The sequence below is a fragment of the Ophidiomyces ophidiicola genome (genome assembly GCF_022830035.1).
Source record: "Ophidiomyces ophidiicola strain CBS 122913 chromosome Unknown scaffold_14, whole genome shotgun sequence".
In the NCBI taxonomy this organism is placed as follows: Eukaryota; Fungi; Ascomycota; class Eurotiomycetes; order Onygenales; family Onygenaceae; genus Ophidiomyces; species Ophidiomyces ophidiicola.
In genome coordinates, this window is record NW_026054654.1 from 187,777 (window position 1) to 205,300 (window position 17,524).

Consider the following 17,524-nt stretch of genomic DNA (forward strand, 5'->3'; position numbering starts at 1 on the left):
TCTTCACAGGGCAGATACGCATACACGCCGTCTCGCTGCGGGATGCGCTCTCCGTCAAGTTGTGCTGTGACTTCCCCTGACGAGGCCGGGGGCATCGCTGTCGTCGGCTTAAGCTATGTGGACCCTGCACCCATGCAGCCGCCCCACTGCGGCTCTGGGCACCCAGGAAGGCGGCGTCGATGTAGGATGGCCAAACTGCCTGTGCCATCTTGGGTTCTATCATCTCATTCTCTAGACACGTCGAAATCACTCGACAACAAGAGAATATGAAAGACCCCAGAGGTCTTTCAAAAACAGCGAAAAGGGTATAAAATGTGTGTCTGGGCGTAGAGAAACAAACACTTTACTTTATTTAGAGAGAAAATAATAGATATGTGTCCCTGGTAGCGTGCTGTCCATGCAGCCATCAGCATGGCTGATGTTTTTTTCGGCGTTTACTGGCTACTTTGGACGAACATGGCCTCCCCTCCAGCTGCACATCACACAACTGGGATAGATCAGCTCCTCTCATCGCGCCCATCGCGAATCTGGCGTCCAAATAAAACAATACGCAAGGGTTACGCCAGTATACGTGGATAACAGTATCTCCATATACCAGCGATACCGACCTACAGCGTTGTTTTCCTAAAGGGGCTGCCAACGGCGGGGGCGCACCTGCTATTTCCAGGCCAACACGTTGCGGCGGGAAACAACGGGCCACCGCGCCTCCCAGAATAGGTAGTTGTGCAGCAGACAGGGAAAGAGGTACGGCGTCAATGAGGCCATCTCCTGCCCCCAATCAGCAGAAATTGCCTGTTTTGGCAGCTGCAAATGCACGGCAGGAGCCGTGGGCTCTGTGCTGGGTATATTTGTTTACCTCCTCCTCTCTTCTTCCTTTTTATTTCTTCTTCTACCAAGCTTCATGCTCTTACCATACCTTACCATACCACATCCATATCACACATCCATAACATACATATCTCACATCCACATACTCATACTCATACCACATACCTTCTCCCATATCACTACCACGCATCTCTTATCGAGGAGTAGACAACATTGCAATGTCTCCCTACCACATTCCGGGTATTGAGGTCATCGCCAACGACCGTGCGGCCCGACGGCGCACTGGCCCGGCGTTCAATCCCTTTCCTCATCAGGTGAGCTTCAAGCCAACTGATGCGAATGCTACTCGTCCTTCTCTTCGTTCCCGTGCTGCTGCTCTATCTGCTCGATCCTGTTCCACCACTAGCTCTGTTGTTGCTCGTCATGAATCTTTTTCCTCTGCTGGTTCTTCTTTTATTCGTGCTGCCCTACGTCCGACCGAGTCTAAGAAGGGTCGTACGGTTTCCACCACTTCTTCCATTGCACGCAACGAGTCCTTTTCTTCTGCCGGGTCTTCTTTCGTTCGTTCTGCTTTGCGCCGAACCGAACCTGAGAGATGCCGTACCGCCTCTGTCACCTCTTCCATTGCACGCAACGAGTCCTTTTCCTCTGCCGGATCTTCTTTCGTTCGTTCTGCGTTGCGCCGAACTGAGCCTGAGAGATGCCGTACCGCCTCTGTCACTTCTTCCATTGCACGCAACGAGTCGTTTTCCTCCGCTGGATCCTCATATGTTCGTGCTATTGTTGGCCAGCCGTCCACAGCCGTCACTTCTTCCTCTTCCTCTCCCTCTTCCTCTAGATCTCTTTCATCGTCTGTTTCTTCTTGTTCTTCTATTTCTTCTCGGCGTTCTGCTCTTGTTGCTTCTTCCCGCTCTGCTCCCCTGCGTCCCGTTCATTCAGTACCTTCCAATCCTAGTAGTGCCCCAAGTTGCACCATCAAGTCATGTATTTCCCCGGCATCAAAAGGCCGCGCCCGTGCTGAAGCTACGATTGCTCGTCTCAATGACAAATACTCTGGACATACCCCGGAATCTGATGGACCACATTCTTCAGCACTCAAGCTGAAGAGTGCCATGAAGAAGCCCGGCCCCAGCAATACTGAGAAGCGAGTTCAGTTCACGGGTGGCAGAGTCAAGATTGTCGACCGATGGATTGTTCGTGGTGTCGATACTCATCCCGACCATTCCGCTTCGTTGCTCGGCAAACTTAGCGGATGGAGAGTGACCCCCTTATCGAAACCAGACAAGGACGGAGAAACCGAGAAATATACTGAATATTGGTGCTCTTCATGCACTCAGCTAAAGTCGCATTCTGTTCCATGCGAGCAAAAATGTGCATACTGCCAGGTAGGTAAGATTCAAAAGGACTTGAACCGACGGAATGGTATTTCGGACGATAGCCCATTCGACATTAGCTCGCAGTATGTCTTCAAAGCGTGGAATCAGCAACGAGAAAAATCGAGAGCCCGCGGAAATTGGGTCCTTTGAGGCCCTCGAAAACACTGGTAAAAAAAAAAAAAAAAAGAAAAAAGAAAATAGAAAATCATCCTAAAGAATCTCGGACGAGAAGTCCATTTGCTCTGAGCTTATATTCCATTTTGCAGCGTCTGCCTCATGCTTAAATTAGCATTTTTTTCATGTTAAGTTTTGTCTTTTTCTAGTTAATATTTCAACGGACATCTGCATCTCCAAGGTTTCAACGGTCTAGGAATTTGATTTTGGCCACCGTTATATCAATGGTAAGTGACCATTCATATTTACCTTGTCTTCAGCTAATGTTCTCAATGGTATAAATACGCCTGTGGAGCCTGGATGGGAGGTGGGCTCAGTTTTCCATGTAAACTATTCCGAGGTAATTAATAGCCAAATCTTCTTAACTTGAACTTTTAACCAACTGCACAACTTTCTTAACCCCGTGCGCATTCTTTCTTAAGAATGCGCACGTAGCACTCAAATATTTTCATTCTAGGTCGATTCCGACAGGGCGGGTGGGTGGCCATCGTATAGCGTTGAGCGTTGACACCGGTCCGGTATGCATGCCTGCCTCTGTGTTGCTAACCATCCTAATTCGCCATAATAGCAACACGACTCGATCAAAGGGAGGGTGGTTGGGAATAGCGCAATGTTGGCACCGGCCTGGTAGTAAGCAACTGGAACTCCACATTTCATGTTTGACTGTACTAAAAGAAGAACAGAACACGATTTCCCATATATTAAACATAGGTGCGTGTCTCCCATGGTCAAGAGCTGATTTTATAGACGGCCTATTGGTCTGATAATAAAGGGTGGGTGGTTGGATACAGAGCCTCGAAGGCACCGATTCGGTATGAAGCAGCTCCATGTATCACTGTTTAATAGATATACTCATCAGTATTATAGCAACGAAATCTCAAATATTCCTGGCAGACACAGGTACGTCTCTCATGGCTGAACGCTGAAGTTTATAGGAATGATCGAATTCGATAAAGGGCGGGTGGCTGGGTATAGAGCCTCAACGGCACCGATTCGGTATGAAGCAGCTCCATGTATCATTATAGATATACTCATTAGTATTATAGCAACGAAATCTCAAATATTCCTGGCATATATAGGTACGTCTGTCATGGTTTAATATTGACTTTCATAGAATATTCGAATTCGATAAAGGGCGGGTGGTTGGGTACAGAGCCTTGATGGCACCGATTCGGTATGTAGTAGCCCCTACATCACTATGAATAAATATATTAATAAGTACTGAAGCAACGAGCTTTTGATAAAGGGTGGGTGGCTGGGTACAGAGCCGCCATGGCACCGATTCGGTATGCAGTAGCTCCCTACATTGTTATGCATACTAATAAGTATTAAAGCAACGCACTCGTGTACTCCGTAGGCATGAAGCTTTTGGCGCCGCAGTCAAGATATTTTTTTTGTATAGGTAAGTATTTCCATCCTTATATATGAAGGACAAACTACACCATAACCCTTTGATTATAGTACAGGTTTTCATTTGATAAAGGGCGGGTGGTTGGTCTAGAGCCTCGATGGCACCGATTCGGTATACAATAGCTCCCCATATCATTGTGCACAACCATACTGATAAGTATTGTAGCAACGTATTTTGATAAAGGGCGGGTGGTTGGGTCTAGAGCCTCAATGGCACCGATTCGGTATATAGTAGCCCCTTATATCATTGTGCACAACCATACTGATAAGTATTGTAGCAACGTTATTTTAAAATAATCTTTTTAATAATAGGTAAGTATTCTCGCCCCTTTATATGAAGAGCAAACTATACCAGAGCTTTTTGATTATAGCACAGATCTTCATTTTGATAAAGGGTGGGTGGTTGGATACAGAGCCTCAATGGCATCGATTCGGTCAGAAACAACTCGTATATGCCTCTGCATATAAATCCACTAATCAGTATAACAGCAACGCCGCACACGTTTTCAATTCGATAAAGGGCGGGTGGTTAGGTATAGTGCCCCGCTGGCACCGATTCGGTAAGAAGTACCGGGCACATGCCACTGCATATAGATTCACTAATTGATATCACAGCAACGCCGCACACGTTTCGATTGCATAAAGGAAGGTTGGGCGGGTAGCTTTGGGATCAATCCAGTATGAAGCACCTGACATATGTTATCTTTTAAATATATATGCTAATCGGTATGGCAGCCACACAATTTCTACTGCAGTTATCAGGCATAGGTAAGCATCTTATTGTGGTATGCTAATGTCGGTAGGGCGGGACTATATGTCCAAGCATCGGCTTTCTATTTAATAAAGGATGGGTGGGTGGGCAAAGTTGAGTTCTAATATCAATCCAGTATAACACTCCCAACATTGCCATTGTATATGGATGGATTTGCTAATCAGTATGGCAGCCGCACGTTTTTTTTTTTTTTTTTTGCCAGCAGATAAGGGTAGGTATTCGTTATCTCGATATGCTGATTTTGGTAGAGCGGGACTTTACGTCCAAGCATCGGCTTCTGAATGGTGGGTGGGTGGGTAAGGTTTAGTTTTAATACCAATCCAGTATGACACCCAATATTACCATTTTATATGGATTTGCTAACAGGTACGGCAGCCGCACGTTGTTTTTCCCAGCAGATAGGGGTAAGTATTCATTATCTTGATATGCTGATTTTGGTAGAGCGGGACTGTATGTCCAAGCATCGGCTTCTGATTTGATGGTGGGTGGGTGGGTAAAGTTTAGTTTTAATATCAATCCAGTATGACACCCAATATTGCCATTTTATATGGATTTGCTAACTGGTACGGCAGCCGCACGTTGTTTCTCCCAGCAGATAGGGGTAAGTATTCATTATCTTGATAAGCTAATTTTGGTAGAGCGGGACTGTATGTCCAAGCATCGGCTTTTCATTTGATGGTGGGTGGGTGGGCAAGGTCTAGTTCTGATATCAAACCAGTATGAAGCATCCGACATCACCACGGTAGATGCATTTGCTAACCAATATGACAGCCGCACAATATTTATGCCAGCAGATAGGTAAGCCTTTCATTTTGATAAGCTAATTTTGGTAGAGCGGGACTGCATGTCCAAGCATCGGCTTTTCATTTGATGGTGGGTGGGTGGGCAAGGTCTAGTTCTGATATCAAACCAGTATGAAGCATCCGACATCACCACGGTAGATGCATTTGCTAACCAATATGACAGCCGCACAATATTTATGCCAGCAGATAGGTAAGCCTTTCATTTTGATAAGCTAATTTTGGTAGAGCGGGACTGCATGTCCAAGCATCGGCTTTTCATTTGATGGTGGGTGGGTGGGCAAGGTCTAGTTCTGATATCAAACCAGTATGAAGCATCCGACATCACCACGGTAGATGCATTTGCTAACCAATATGACAGCCGCACAATATTTATGCCAGCAGATAGGTAAGCCTTTCATTTTGATAAGCTAATTTTGGTAGAGCGGGACCGTATGTCCAAGCATCGGCTTTTGATTTAATATAGGGCGGGTGGGCGGGAAACGTATAATTTAGACATCAATCTGGTAAGTAGTTAAAAAATGAGTTTTGATGCCAAATGTGGTCATACTAATTATTAGTATAGAAACATAATTCCACCTACTTACTTTTTGTTGATACAGGTAAGCAGTCGCACCTCCGCATTAAAAAAGCAAACTACGCCGCCTTGATTATAGCACAGGTATTCGATTCGATAAAGGGCGGGTGGTTGGGTATAGTGCCCCGCTGGCAACGGTAAAGTAAGTTCGAACTCAATTGTGTACAGACAAGTGAGATTAATGGCCGTTTCTAGAAATTCGTTCGTTTTCGCACGGTCTTTGCGGGTTTCGACCTGGGCGGGTGGCGGGCAAAGATTTGCATATCAGCTTCATACTGCACTGAAAATCAGGTGAACCAATTGTCGTTTTGAACACCTTATCCAGTAAATTAAATCGCACTAATTGAGTATGGCTTTCGCAGGATCCTCGTGGGCTTCGGCCAGGGCGGGTGGGTGGGCATCCGCGCTTTTTAGAATTTTGTTTCTATATGGTTTCATCTGGTAAGAGATGGTAAGTGACAATCACTGTGTAGGCAAATGGTGACTTACATATTTTCAGGAAATCAGAGCTGCAGTTTTTCCGAGCAGTATACTATATCATTAGGTATTCCAAGGAAAGCCAGGTGATCTGAGAGTCGTTTCAGAATAGCCTACCCCCATCTTTTTGTATCACACTAATGAGCTTAGGCTTTGCAGAATTTTCGCGGGCTTTGGCCAGGGCGGGTGGGTGGGCATCCGTTTCTTAATATTTTGGCTTTATGTGATTTCAACCGGTAAGTGCAAATCACAGTCAGTGAATCGACAAATGGTGATCCCAATTTAACTTTTGACAGGCGACAAAACGTTCATATCGCATGGAAAGCCTGGGCGATTCTAAGTTCGCTTGGAAATACCACGACTTCGTACTTTTGAGCTAAGCGGACGAGATTTGTACTTCTGCGGAGCTTCGTGTCTTGGACAGAATCGGTGGGCATATTGTTGTTGATATGATCTTAATTCGACAATTTTAAAGCACGACACATCTTTAAACAAGCGAGAAAAATCAATTCAAGTGCTCCAATAGGCAGAGAGTAGAGAGAATGGCCAGAAGTCACATCCAACCAGGCAAACCGGATTTGTCGTGTTTGGATTTTCTTATCCGTACTTTGTCTGCCCAAATTTTATTCGGCGTGCAGATTTGACTTCATGAAAAGGACAGGAGGCCACAATAAAATCTAGGCTCTTGAGAAATAGAAACGTCGTAGGGAGAAGTGCTTGATCGAACCTTTCCGAGACTATGTTTGTAATGACAGAGCACCCCATCCTCCTTACCTTGTGCCACTTTTAGGTAAATGATTGTTTTAAAGGCCCAGGAAGACATAGCAACATTAGCAGGCGGTTGTTTAGCAAAAGCTGAAGCTATTAATATTATCACAATCCTTGGCCACCGAGGAAGGTAAGCAGAGATCAGGCTGACCAGTTAGTTAGGTTTGATTATATAACCACTCCTATTTTATGAGTCCGCACAGCGAATACATCCCATATGACATTTATGGAGAGACCAACGTCCGTAAAGCTAGTATCTCGAGGTTACAACGTTTTAGGGAAATTGATATCTGTGAATCTGCGTCTGATATGGAATCTGTACCGGCTAGACAAACCGCCTTGTCGATGGAGCTGTGAGCCAAAAACCCGCTATCGGGGCTCATCAAGTGTCTGTGATAGTTCATTTTCCAAAGGAATATTCCCCTTATTATAGTATTCCCAGTGTCTCCATAGGGGACACCCTTGGTCTTAAGCAAAGTACGGATGTGCCTAGAAATTCAAAATACAGTAATATCGGAGTGGTGGGAGGCTGGATATCAAGGATAATACATGCTATAACTAAGCCAGATTAGGGAGAGTGTACAAAAAACAATGAACACACACACACAAAACCTTTGGACACGCATAAACACTGCGCTTGGTTCGTAATTAGTTGTAATCCATTAAACATATGCACGGTACTTTCTATCTCACATCAGCGTCGAGTGTATACATCCATGAAGGCCTTGTTCAGTTGACGGCTTTTGTTCATTTTTCCTCGTAAGAACTTGATGAAACTTCTTACCTTTCACCACTCTCATTTTGTTCTAGAATTCGCAATGTCCAAAACCAAGATATCTGTTGCACCCACTGTGGTCAACTCATCCATCACCATGGCTATTGACTTTTTTTCTACCATAGAATTGACAGCTACCCAGCCACTTTCTTCTATTGCAGTCACAGTTGGAGCACGTTTGCCAGGGGTAATTATTGATGCCTGTGGAAGAAGGTTGCGAGGAATATTGTAGTGACAAAGAACATATTTTTTGGCATCTAGAACTAGTTAGAGCTGGCTTGAAAAGAGAAGAATGCAAGATGTATACATACTAATGACACCTTGAATTCTTGAAGTTATTAGATCAACAAGTGGGTTGGTGGTTCTGTGAGATTTTACGAGAACAGCTGTGCTGTCAACGACTGTGTCAATGGCTTTGAGACCAGCTGCCTTCATTGTTTCACCAGATTCTAAATTACAGTCAGCAAAATTCAAAAGTTAGGCAGCCCAGAGAAATAGCCTACATACCAACCAAATCAACAATCCCATCAGCCACACCTAGTGCACATGCTGCCTCTACACTGCCACCAACGTATTTGATCTTGGTTTTCAAATTCAAAGAATCATTTTCCTTTTTACTCACACCTTCTAATTGCGCAAAGTAACTCTCAGCCAGGCCCGTAAAGCTTGTGACAACATTCTTTCCCACGAGCTCTCCGGCTGTTTGGATGCTGCCATTTGCGGGAACCTGAACTTGCAGCTTGCAGCCGCCAAATCCAAGATCAAGAATTTCTTCAACGCCAGATGGCTCATTTGGCGGAAGCCTTGAGTCATGCTCCTTGACCTGGTCTCTGCCTGTAATGCCAAGATCTACACATCCATCTCCAACAAATGTTGGAATATCGGCTGCAGGAAGAAAGATAAGGGCGATATCGAGGTTTTTTACCAGAGCAATATCAAGACGGGATTCGCGGCGGAATTGGATATCACAGCCTGCGAGGAGATCAATCGCTGCTTGTTGGAGGCGTCCCTCTATTCACGAGTCAAAATATGTGGCAGTTAAGAGGTGTTACAGCAATTGAATAATAGAAAGAGAGAGTAAGAGGGCAGTAACTTGCTTTTAGGAACCGCAAATAGTAAGCGCCCTTCGAGGCTTCATATGTCCATTAGTGTCGCAACTCTTCGGGATGCCACATGCGAGTGACTCACTGATTGACCAGATCCATCTTTGCCAAATTTTCCCAAGAGTTGTTAAAAGAATGCTGATAAAAAGTCGCCCTCAATGGTAGCTATTGGAAAATAATAGAAAAGAGCATGAATACTTGGAGTACGGAGTAGATAAAGAGGCCCTGTTCACGCAGCTTCTAGTCTTGTTCCCCGCCTCTTAACAAACCCACGAGCAACACAGGCACTGCCAACGATACCACGTAAAAACGCCCGAGCGCGAGCAGATGGCGACCAAGATCGTGTATTGAATTGACAGAAGAAGGGCCGGCTTCTCTTTACTTGTTTGTACCCTGTATGTAAACTGTGTTGTTTTGCCTAACAGAGGAATCGAAGCTGCTCGGTGATTTGCATTGGAGTCGAACTTTACTTTGAGCTATGAAAAGTCAGGCCCCTCTCGGGTTATAGTTAGGGCTAGGGCAATCAGTCCTTTTGGGTTAAGTGCATTTTACTTTTCTCGCGTAATCTTCCCCCCTCAGAGGAGTTCCTCGGCAGAAACTGCTCTCCCACAACACCGTGCTGACACTTCAAACCACCAAAAAAGCGAATCTCGTTGTCGACATTCTCACGCTCCGCACCGCTGATTCCATTTCCATCCATCATCCCAGACGAATTTTCTCAAATTAACGAGACAATATGGATGCCGGCAAAGTTCCAATCAAGTACGCTAAGGTGATCGCAGTGCTTGGCCGCACTGGTAGGTTGATATCCATCCAGCGCGTTGATTGTCGAAGAAGCCATTTGCCCAGGCTCCAATTCGCACTTCCCAAAGATAATCGGTGTCGAGAAAGACTGAGGAATATGTGGCATACGGAAAATAAGGGCTAGATAACTGATGTGTGTTTGCTTAGGATCCCGCGGAGGTGTCACACAAGTTCGCGTCGAATTCATGGACGACTCCGACCGAAGCATCATCCGCAACGTCAAGGGCCCAGGTATGCAATGAAAGTTTCATTATGTGGTCAATACCAATTTCGTCACCTTTGTGGAATAGTCGACCGTTGTGCAAGGACAATATAACAGAACGCTAACCAGATTTCTTCTCAACTTCGCAGTCAGAGTCAATGACATCCTTTGCCTGCTCGAATCCGAGAGAGAAGCCCGCAGGTTGAGATAATCGATGGGAAGTGAGAGTTGAAACTCAGGGGCTGGCTTCGCGACTTGACTTTTCTTTGTTTCCACATCAATATTCCTCATGGTGCTGGGCGGGGAATAGGTGCATGGACGCCGCGATCAACCCTTGACGTATTCCATTTATTGACGCCAACTGATTAGCCATGGACGGTTCAAATGGAGTATCTCGGGCTATGAGAATTTGCGGAGGAGGCAAGAATTAACGGTAGAACAGGCGCTGTGGAGATGTATAAGATCGATGCACCAGATTGGGGGAAAACTATCTGGTCTTGATGGCGTTTATTTTACGATAACGGTTAAGTCTTGCAGTACTATATTGAGCCTACAAACTTACTATCCTCCGTCAAAAAACCCGCTTCAGATTTCAACCTTCTTGCATTCTGGTGCAGAAATTCTCATGGACTACGTATCTAATTATACTTTTTTTATATATCGCAATCATGAAAAGTATGCTTTGGTATTTTAGGGGTAGAATTGCTTATTCTACCAGTCGAAGCTTCGTCAGACGCCCGCTGCCGTCTAACAAGTCTCTTCGGGTTATCTATTTATCCTAACAAACAGTGGAGTGGAATTCGAATCTCTCATTTCCCCATTTGCCATACCTTAGTACAGTATCTCATCTATCGCCAAAGCCTTCTGAAGAGCATCCAACGGACCAACAGCTACCCAAGCTCTCAAGAATCTATCATTTAACGTAATTGTGGATATATATCCTTTCGGGGTAGTAATATTTTCTGGATATTTTGTGTTATATCACCCTAGAACATATTGTGTATTTGTACAGCACTCTGAATTGTCCTCGACATTGTAAGCATCTCAGTACCCTATAGGTATCTATGTATGTACATACATACTTCATGTTCCACAACATGCCTGCTTATACTTTACACTCCTGGCCCAATTGATGGCCTAATTGACAAGCTATAAGATTATAACTGCTCGACTTCATTCGCCAAGCTCTCCATAAATGCTGCCTCTCTTTCTTTACCTTGAGGCGGCGAAAGAATTCCACGAAGAATACCGGCCAGTTTCCTTCGTTTGATCTTCTGCTCGAGCTCCGCAGATTTTTTATAGGCCACATCTAGAACAGACGGTGGTATGTTCGCCAACCGTGCTACATTGAGACCATAAGAACGGTGAGCCACGCCATCGCCAACCTCGTATAGGAATGTGACGTCTTGTCCGCCACTTCCAGTTTCAGTAAACTTCATATGGACATTTCGCAATTCGCCGCCGGGAAAGGTCCGTGCAAGGGTACTCAAATGCTGGTAATGTGTGATGAATAGCGTCAGGCTTTGAAGTTCACGAACGATGTATTCTAGCACAGCTTGCGCGATGGCAACGCCGTCATGGGTTGACGTTCCGCGGCCTAACTCGTCAAGGATGACTAGGGAGCGTGGAGTGGCTTGCTTCAGTATATCTGAAGTCTCAGAAAGCTCCACCATAAACGTAGACTCCCCCGCAAGCATGTTATCGAAAGCTCCCATGCGAGTATAAACGGCATCTAGCATACCAAGAGTAGCAGATTCCGCTGGGACGTAAGAGCCGATCTGGCCCATAATGGCGATAAGTGCAACTTGCCTAACATAGCTAGACTTGCCGCCCATATTTGGGCCTGTGACTAGTAACGCACGAGTTTCGTTAGTACTCAGTTCCGTGCCATTGGGAACGTAGGCATCAAGTAGAAGCTGTTCCACCATCGGATGCCGCCCTTCCCTGATACTGATCCGGGCTTCATCGGTGTATGTTGGTTGGACATAGCCAGGCTGAGCAGCTATTGCTGCTAGTGAGACCAGGCAATCAAGTGTTGCTAGGGCTTGTATACAGTCACGAAAAGGTTGATATTTCGTAGAAATTTCCGCTAGAAGGTCCAGAAATGCCTTGTCACAAGCTGCGGCAAGGGCTTCCTTGTGTTGATCTCGTTCCCGTATCAGTCTCACGACATCAGGTGGATGGAAACGCGAGACCTTTTTTGTACCACTGATCTTTCGCCATGAAGCCGGAACTTTCTTTATTTGATATGGAGAATTCTCGACTTCGATAAGATAGTCGATACCGGCGTTCGCAACATAGTTAACCTTCTTCTTGCTCAGGATTTCTGCAGCCGTGGTAAGATACTCGCGAAGCTCATGCTCGACGCCCGCAATACCAAGTTTTTGCTCAGTTATTTCATCTGTTTCTTCCAATTCCTGAAAGAAACTGTATTTATCATCTGTTTTAGCAGCATGTAAATTTATTTTATTCAAATACGACACTACGTCGTCAAAAATGGTAGGAAGTGCAGCAATGGCATCATTGATTGTTTGTGAGTGAAAACCAGCATCTGCAGATGTCTTCACATGTACAAATTCCATGCCTATTGTCTGCAGTGTTTGAAGCACTGCAAGAAGTTCTGGTCGTGTACACTAGAATATGGTCAGAAACTTGAACCGCATCCACGGTTAGCTCAACTCACTTTTCCATAGTATATTCGAAGTAAATTCTTTTCAAGATCGGTTTTGACCTTCGAGAGAAGGGTCTTTAATCTACCAACTCTAGGGGTCAGATCGGAGTCCTTTAATTCAGTGACAGAGGCAACGCGGTCCTCAAGCTCCTTTTTATCTAGTAACGGCCTTCCAACCCACTTCCGTAACAACCGCTGTCCAAATTTTGTCTTAGTACGGTCAAGAGTCCAAAATAAACTGCCTTTAGAAGTATAATCCGTTTGGTTTTGATATATCTCGAGATTTGTGAGAGTGTTACCATTAAGAAGCATATGTGATCTTGCAGAGAACGATTGAAAATATTTTGTAAGATCAAAAACACTTTCTAGTTTATATTCCGTCAAATGTTTGATCATAGAAGAGAGGCATATAGTGACATCCTCTGGGAGCCCCAGGACCTTATCCAGCAGTTTTTTTGCTTTCTCGTCCTGAGCCGTACCTGTTGCTTTCATCCTTCCAGCATAAAAGCTTGACACGTGGCTATGTGACTCTGCTGCAGCGATTTTTTGTTTTGGTACTCGCTCGACACGGGCCTTGTCGCCAAATACATTTACCTTGCTGCCACTTAAATGCTGGACCAGCTTGTCCGTCGCATTGGACATGTCTCCTACAAGGAGAACCTCGCAGGGAGCAATGTGAAGAAGCCTGGTTTCAATCTCACTGCGCATGAAACCATCTTCAAAACTGTCGTAGATAATACTTCCAGTAGCAGGCTGAACAGCCACAATGCCAACTTGGACTTTCTCATCGTTACCCCAGCCTTTGGCATTGCTCTCCGTTATGCATAGCAAATAGCCCGTTGCAGGCGCAGCATAGTTGGCACCTACGCCATTCAAACCCTCAAGTTCCTCCGTATCATCAACGTATGTTCCCTTGGTATATAGATTCGTGAGTTTGCGCTCAAACGGGGCATTTCGGTTATCGCCTGCGGCCTTCAACGCAGCCGTTTCGATCTGTCTAACGACTCCAACCTTATGGCCCGCTTTGACTAGACGTTTTACATGAACGTGCAATCGATGGACGGGAATGCTGGCCGAGGCGAACCGGGTTAAATGGGCTTCGGATGGATCTTGAGTAAAGCACATTAGTCTGTGACGCCTTTGACTAGATATACACTCTTCCACTGACGACTCACGCTCATCAAATCTCAGTTTACCAGGTATACATACAATACCCAACTCCTTCGCTGCCACCCTCGCATCCTCGCCGTAGAACTGAAACTTATAACCAACCTGCACCACAAGAATGGCATCCTTGTGGCTGTTTTTCAATTCAATGACCTGTTTTTCCATGGGCGTTAGCTTCGTCGAAGCTGTTTTCCTGCCCCTGCCTTTTGTCGGAGGTGGCGGCGGAGGAGCCTCGTCTGCTGCATCTTCCTCTCCACTATCTCCTCCTTCAACCACCGTTTCACCAATAACCGCTCCGCGATCCAAAGACGGGAGGCAGTCTGGGCCACCCAATCTCCGCACGAACTTCTTATGTAAATCTTCCCTCTTCTTAAGCTCATCTTTAGTCTCCACGGTACCAACATCTGTCCCAGTACCTTGCTTCTCTATCCCTCCCTGAGCATCTGGCTGGGAGCTTAAGAATCGAAATCGTTCCGTTCTTGACGATGCCGGTATCGAGGAAGGCGGGCTCTCATGACGGTTTTTGTTGTCCAATGTGGCGATCTCATCCGCGGCTTGTACCACTCTCTTTGGGGGTTGAATTCTCTTTATTCTCTTCCGAGATGGCAGAACAGCTTCCTCATCTTCTTCATCTTCAACTGTCATTCCGCAATTATCTACCGTGTTCGTACTGGTCTCTTCTTCAGCACGAGGCAATTTCCTGTTTTCAAAGCCATTGGTGCAGCTCTTATTAGCCTCAGCTTGGGATGACGGAGCCCTGGTAAAAAAACTTGAGATAGTTGGCTGTTGTTTTCGCTTTAGGGAGCTAGATTGGCTCATTTTCATCTAGTGAGCGGAGTAGGATAAAACAGATTCTCAGAAGGTGTCGAACAGTTAGAGGGTGGGTATTTCGCGGGTTTGCATTGCCAACAATCCACACGGCATGAATGGCCTGTCTGAAGCTAGAAAATGAAAAGAATTGAGACCCAAAATGCTGTCTCTGCGCTGTTAGGGGCACTCTGGACGGAGTACGGAGTAATAGTTCCCCGTTCAACGGACGCGTTAACGCGCCAAAAGCGAATCGCGAATCCAATTTGATTACATAAACTTTCTGCACCAATCAGACGACACGATCTATTATCTCCACCAAAAGCCGTTAATTGTATTTCAACTCTTCTCGAGAATCTGCCTATAATGATGAATAACTATATAGGACCTCAACAAAGTGCTAGGCCCAGCCGTTCCTCCCTGGCAAATTCAATACCACCTTTTATCATACAACCTAATCCGACCTCAAGCTATGGCATCAACTGGCCAAGGATCATCAATCTTGTCCTAAACAAATCCATCATAACACTCATAAAAAAGTAATCGAGATGCAGCATTACCGTCTAAATTCATATGGAATAAGCCCGGAATAGTGCAAACCAGTGTGCACTAAAGTTAGAAGGAGAGTAAGTGCATTTTTCCATCTAGTGATGCTCGCTCCTTAGCTGGCATAATATTCATATTCGAATTTCGCGTTATGCCGTAAAGTCGTTGAGGTACATCCGTCCAATATCGTCTTGGTCCAGCTCAGACACAGTCCCATCAGGCGAGACGTTTCGGCAACTCTTAGTTAGCTTGCGTTCGGGAGACTGAAGCAGACCTGTCATTACAAGGCTTGTGCAATGTTTTTCATCCTCGTTGTGTTGAATGTGTGAAAGCGAACAGCTAAGAGGGTTGGATGAATACCCAAATGATTCGTTTTCTCCGAAAGAGCCGTAACCTTGGAAACCTGCTCCGTACATATATTGAGTGCCATACCGACTCTCTGATGCGAGCGGCGTTGAGTCCCAACTCGGGTTCTGAATATACTGACCATCGGGTTTCTGGGTGACTATTGGCTCAATGTTCTCTTTGCCACGATACTCTGGCATATGGATGGAATTGGAATTAGAGAACGATTTAAGGCCATGGTGGGCACCGTTACGAAAGGGTTTTGGCTGGTGGTTCAAGGCGAAGTGGCCGGCATTACCCAAAGGGTTGTAGTAAGCCTTGTTCCCATTTATGGCACTGCCACAATGGCTCGCTTCTGTTCCGTCATTGAAAATCGCAAACTCTCGAGGCGGCTTCTGTTCCAAATCGGAATATGACAACCTAAAATCCTCGTCTCGTGCACCAAAACCTGTGCCAAAATGCGCACTCCGGCGGGCGTGTTGTGGGCTGCCGACATATGACAGACCACGTCGGGAAAAATGTTCCGGATTGATAGTTTGTCGCCGACTTCCAAGCTTTCCGTTCATGTTATTGTTACTTCTTAAAATCCTGTTTGCGTTACCTTGGGAAAGGGGTTGTCGTTTCGGGCGGCTAGGGCGTTTTTTCGGTATCGGAGTTTCACCTTTAAGAGGACTGCTCTCGTCCACCATGCCTGTGATCTGACGGGCCTTGCGTAAAGTGCCTCCAGGAGAAAACACAAGTTCTGTCGCTTCAACCATTTCCGAAGTTTTTTCCATCTGTTTCAAAACACTTCCATCCTTCTTTTGGTTACGCTTTCGTCTCATCTGCTCTGTGGCAGAATCGAATATATCCATGCCAGGCCAGAATACTCCTTTTAGCTTTGTGATTTCATCCCTCTGCTCACTTTCGTCATCGTCGTCATCATAATCTTCTTCGTAGCTGGCATCATCGACAAAGGGGTCTGGTGTCGTAGGCCGAAAGTGGGAGGTCCGAGGCGGCATATGCCAGTCAATTGATTGCCGCTTTCTTAGAGATAAGGGGCTCATCTCTTGATTATCGTTTTCATCTGAGCCCGGTGAGCCGACCGTCCACCCCATTAATGCTGTAGGTCGGGTTGGGAGAGACCTCCGCTTTGGGGCCATAGGCCACAATTGCATACGGGGATCGGTTGCATGGCCATTAGTCATGGCAACAAAGGGCTGAGACAGCTCCGGATCGACGTAGCTTGGAATGGGACGTTGACTGGCATGAACGAAACCAGATGGAGGAAGCATGGATGTTGAGGCTCTGCGGTCGGGTAGGGTTTTATTATTGTAAAGGGCCGAAGAGTTGCGGCCTTTGTCTTTTCTGGCCTCTTTGGTCATCATACGATCAGAAAGTAAGCCGGCAAGATTATGATCCTGATACCACTGGTCATACTCTGCTAGGAGCTGGCCAGCCTCCGGCTCCTGGTGACTGCGAACTTGCAGTTTGAAGTAATGGGACAAATGCCCCTTGGAGCTGACATGGGTTAGCAGATGGGACACATCGCTAAAGTTAGGCTTTTTTGGACAAATATAGCACTTGAGAGCCGTAGATACCGGCATGATTGCAAAACACGGCTTAGCAGGCAAACTGTAGAAGAAACAGCCAGACAAGGAGACAGAGCTCCAGTATAAGAAATGCTCGAGACAATAGAAATGAACTAGAACCAACCCTCCTTTTCGGCGTGTAGAAGCCGTAACTCACGGAGCGGAGGGGGCAATTGTCGACGACCGATGATGTTGGAGAAACAACGAAGGCGAGGAAAGGCGGGAAAGGTTGAGGAGACGTCCGGTGAACTGGCGGGCAAAACAGGCAAGCACTCGGAACGAAGCAGTAACGTATCGTGAAACTCAAACAGGGAAACCATAACAGCGGGCGTAGGGGAAGGCGGTGCGGTG

The 17,524-nt window shown here is 45.9% G+C and overlaps 5 protein-coding genes across 5 annotated transcripts; 2 read left to right on the forward strand and 3 right to left on the reverse strand.

The window, feature by feature from the left end:
* Positions 1 to 1,046: 1,046 nt before the first annotated feature.
* LOZ57_003857 (uncharacterized protein) lies at positions 1,047 to 2,354 on the forward strand (the record flags this gene model as incomplete). Its single annotated transcript, XM_049252905.1, has 1 exon — positions 1,047 to 2,354. The coding sequence occupies one exon, from the start codon at positions 1,047 to 1,049 to the stop codon at positions 2,352 to 2,354; it is 1,308 nt and encodes a 435-aa protein (XP_049108074.1).
* A 5,624-nt stretch (positions 2,355 to 7,978) lies between these two features.
* HIS1_2 (ATP phosphoribosyltransferase (ATP-PRTase) (ATP-PRT)) lies at positions 7,979 to 9,162 on the reverse strand (the record flags this gene model as incomplete). Its single annotated transcript, XM_049252906.1, has 5 exons — positions 7,979 to 8,214; positions 8,269 to 8,406; positions 8,465 to 8,968; positions 9,055 to 9,089; positions 9,146 to 9,162. 5 exons carry the CDS (start codon positions 9,160 to 9,162, stop codon positions 7,979 to 7,981), a joined length of 930 nt encoding a protein of 309 aa, XP_049108075.1.
* Positions 9,163 to 9,796: 634 nt separating this feature from the next.
* On the forward strand, positions 9,797 to 10,106 carry RPS28A (40S ribosomal protein S28; the record flags this gene model as incomplete). Its single annotated transcript, XM_049252907.1, has 2 exons — positions 9,797 to 9,857; positions 10,012 to 10,106. 2 exons carry the CDS (start codon positions 9,797 to 9,799, stop codon positions 10,104 to 10,106), a joined length of 156 nt encoding a protein of 51 aa, XP_049108076.1.
* Positions 10,107 to 11,223: 1,117 nt separating this feature from the next.
* MSH3 (Mismatch repair protein msh3) lies at positions 11,224 to 14,723 on the reverse strand (the record flags this gene model as incomplete). Its single annotated transcript, XM_049252908.1, has 3 exons — positions 11,224 to 12,699; positions 12,750 to 13,846; positions 13,913 to 14,723. The coding sequence occupies 3 exons, from the start codon at positions 14,721 to 14,723 to the stop codon at positions 11,224 to 11,226; spliced, it is 3,384 nt and encodes a 1,127-aa protein (XP_049108077.1).
* A 683-nt stretch (positions 14,724 to 15,406) lies between these two features.
* LOZ57_003861 (uncharacterized protein) lies at positions 15,407 to 17,188 on the reverse strand (the record flags this gene model as incomplete). The annotated part of the gene is made up of 1 exon (XM_049252909.1): positions 15,407 to 17,188. One exon carries the CDS (start codon positions 17,186 to 17,188, stop codon positions 15,407 to 15,409), a length of 1,782 nt encoding a protein of 593 aa, XP_049108078.1.
* Between the last annotated feature and the right edge of the window lie 336 nt (positions 17,189 to 17,524).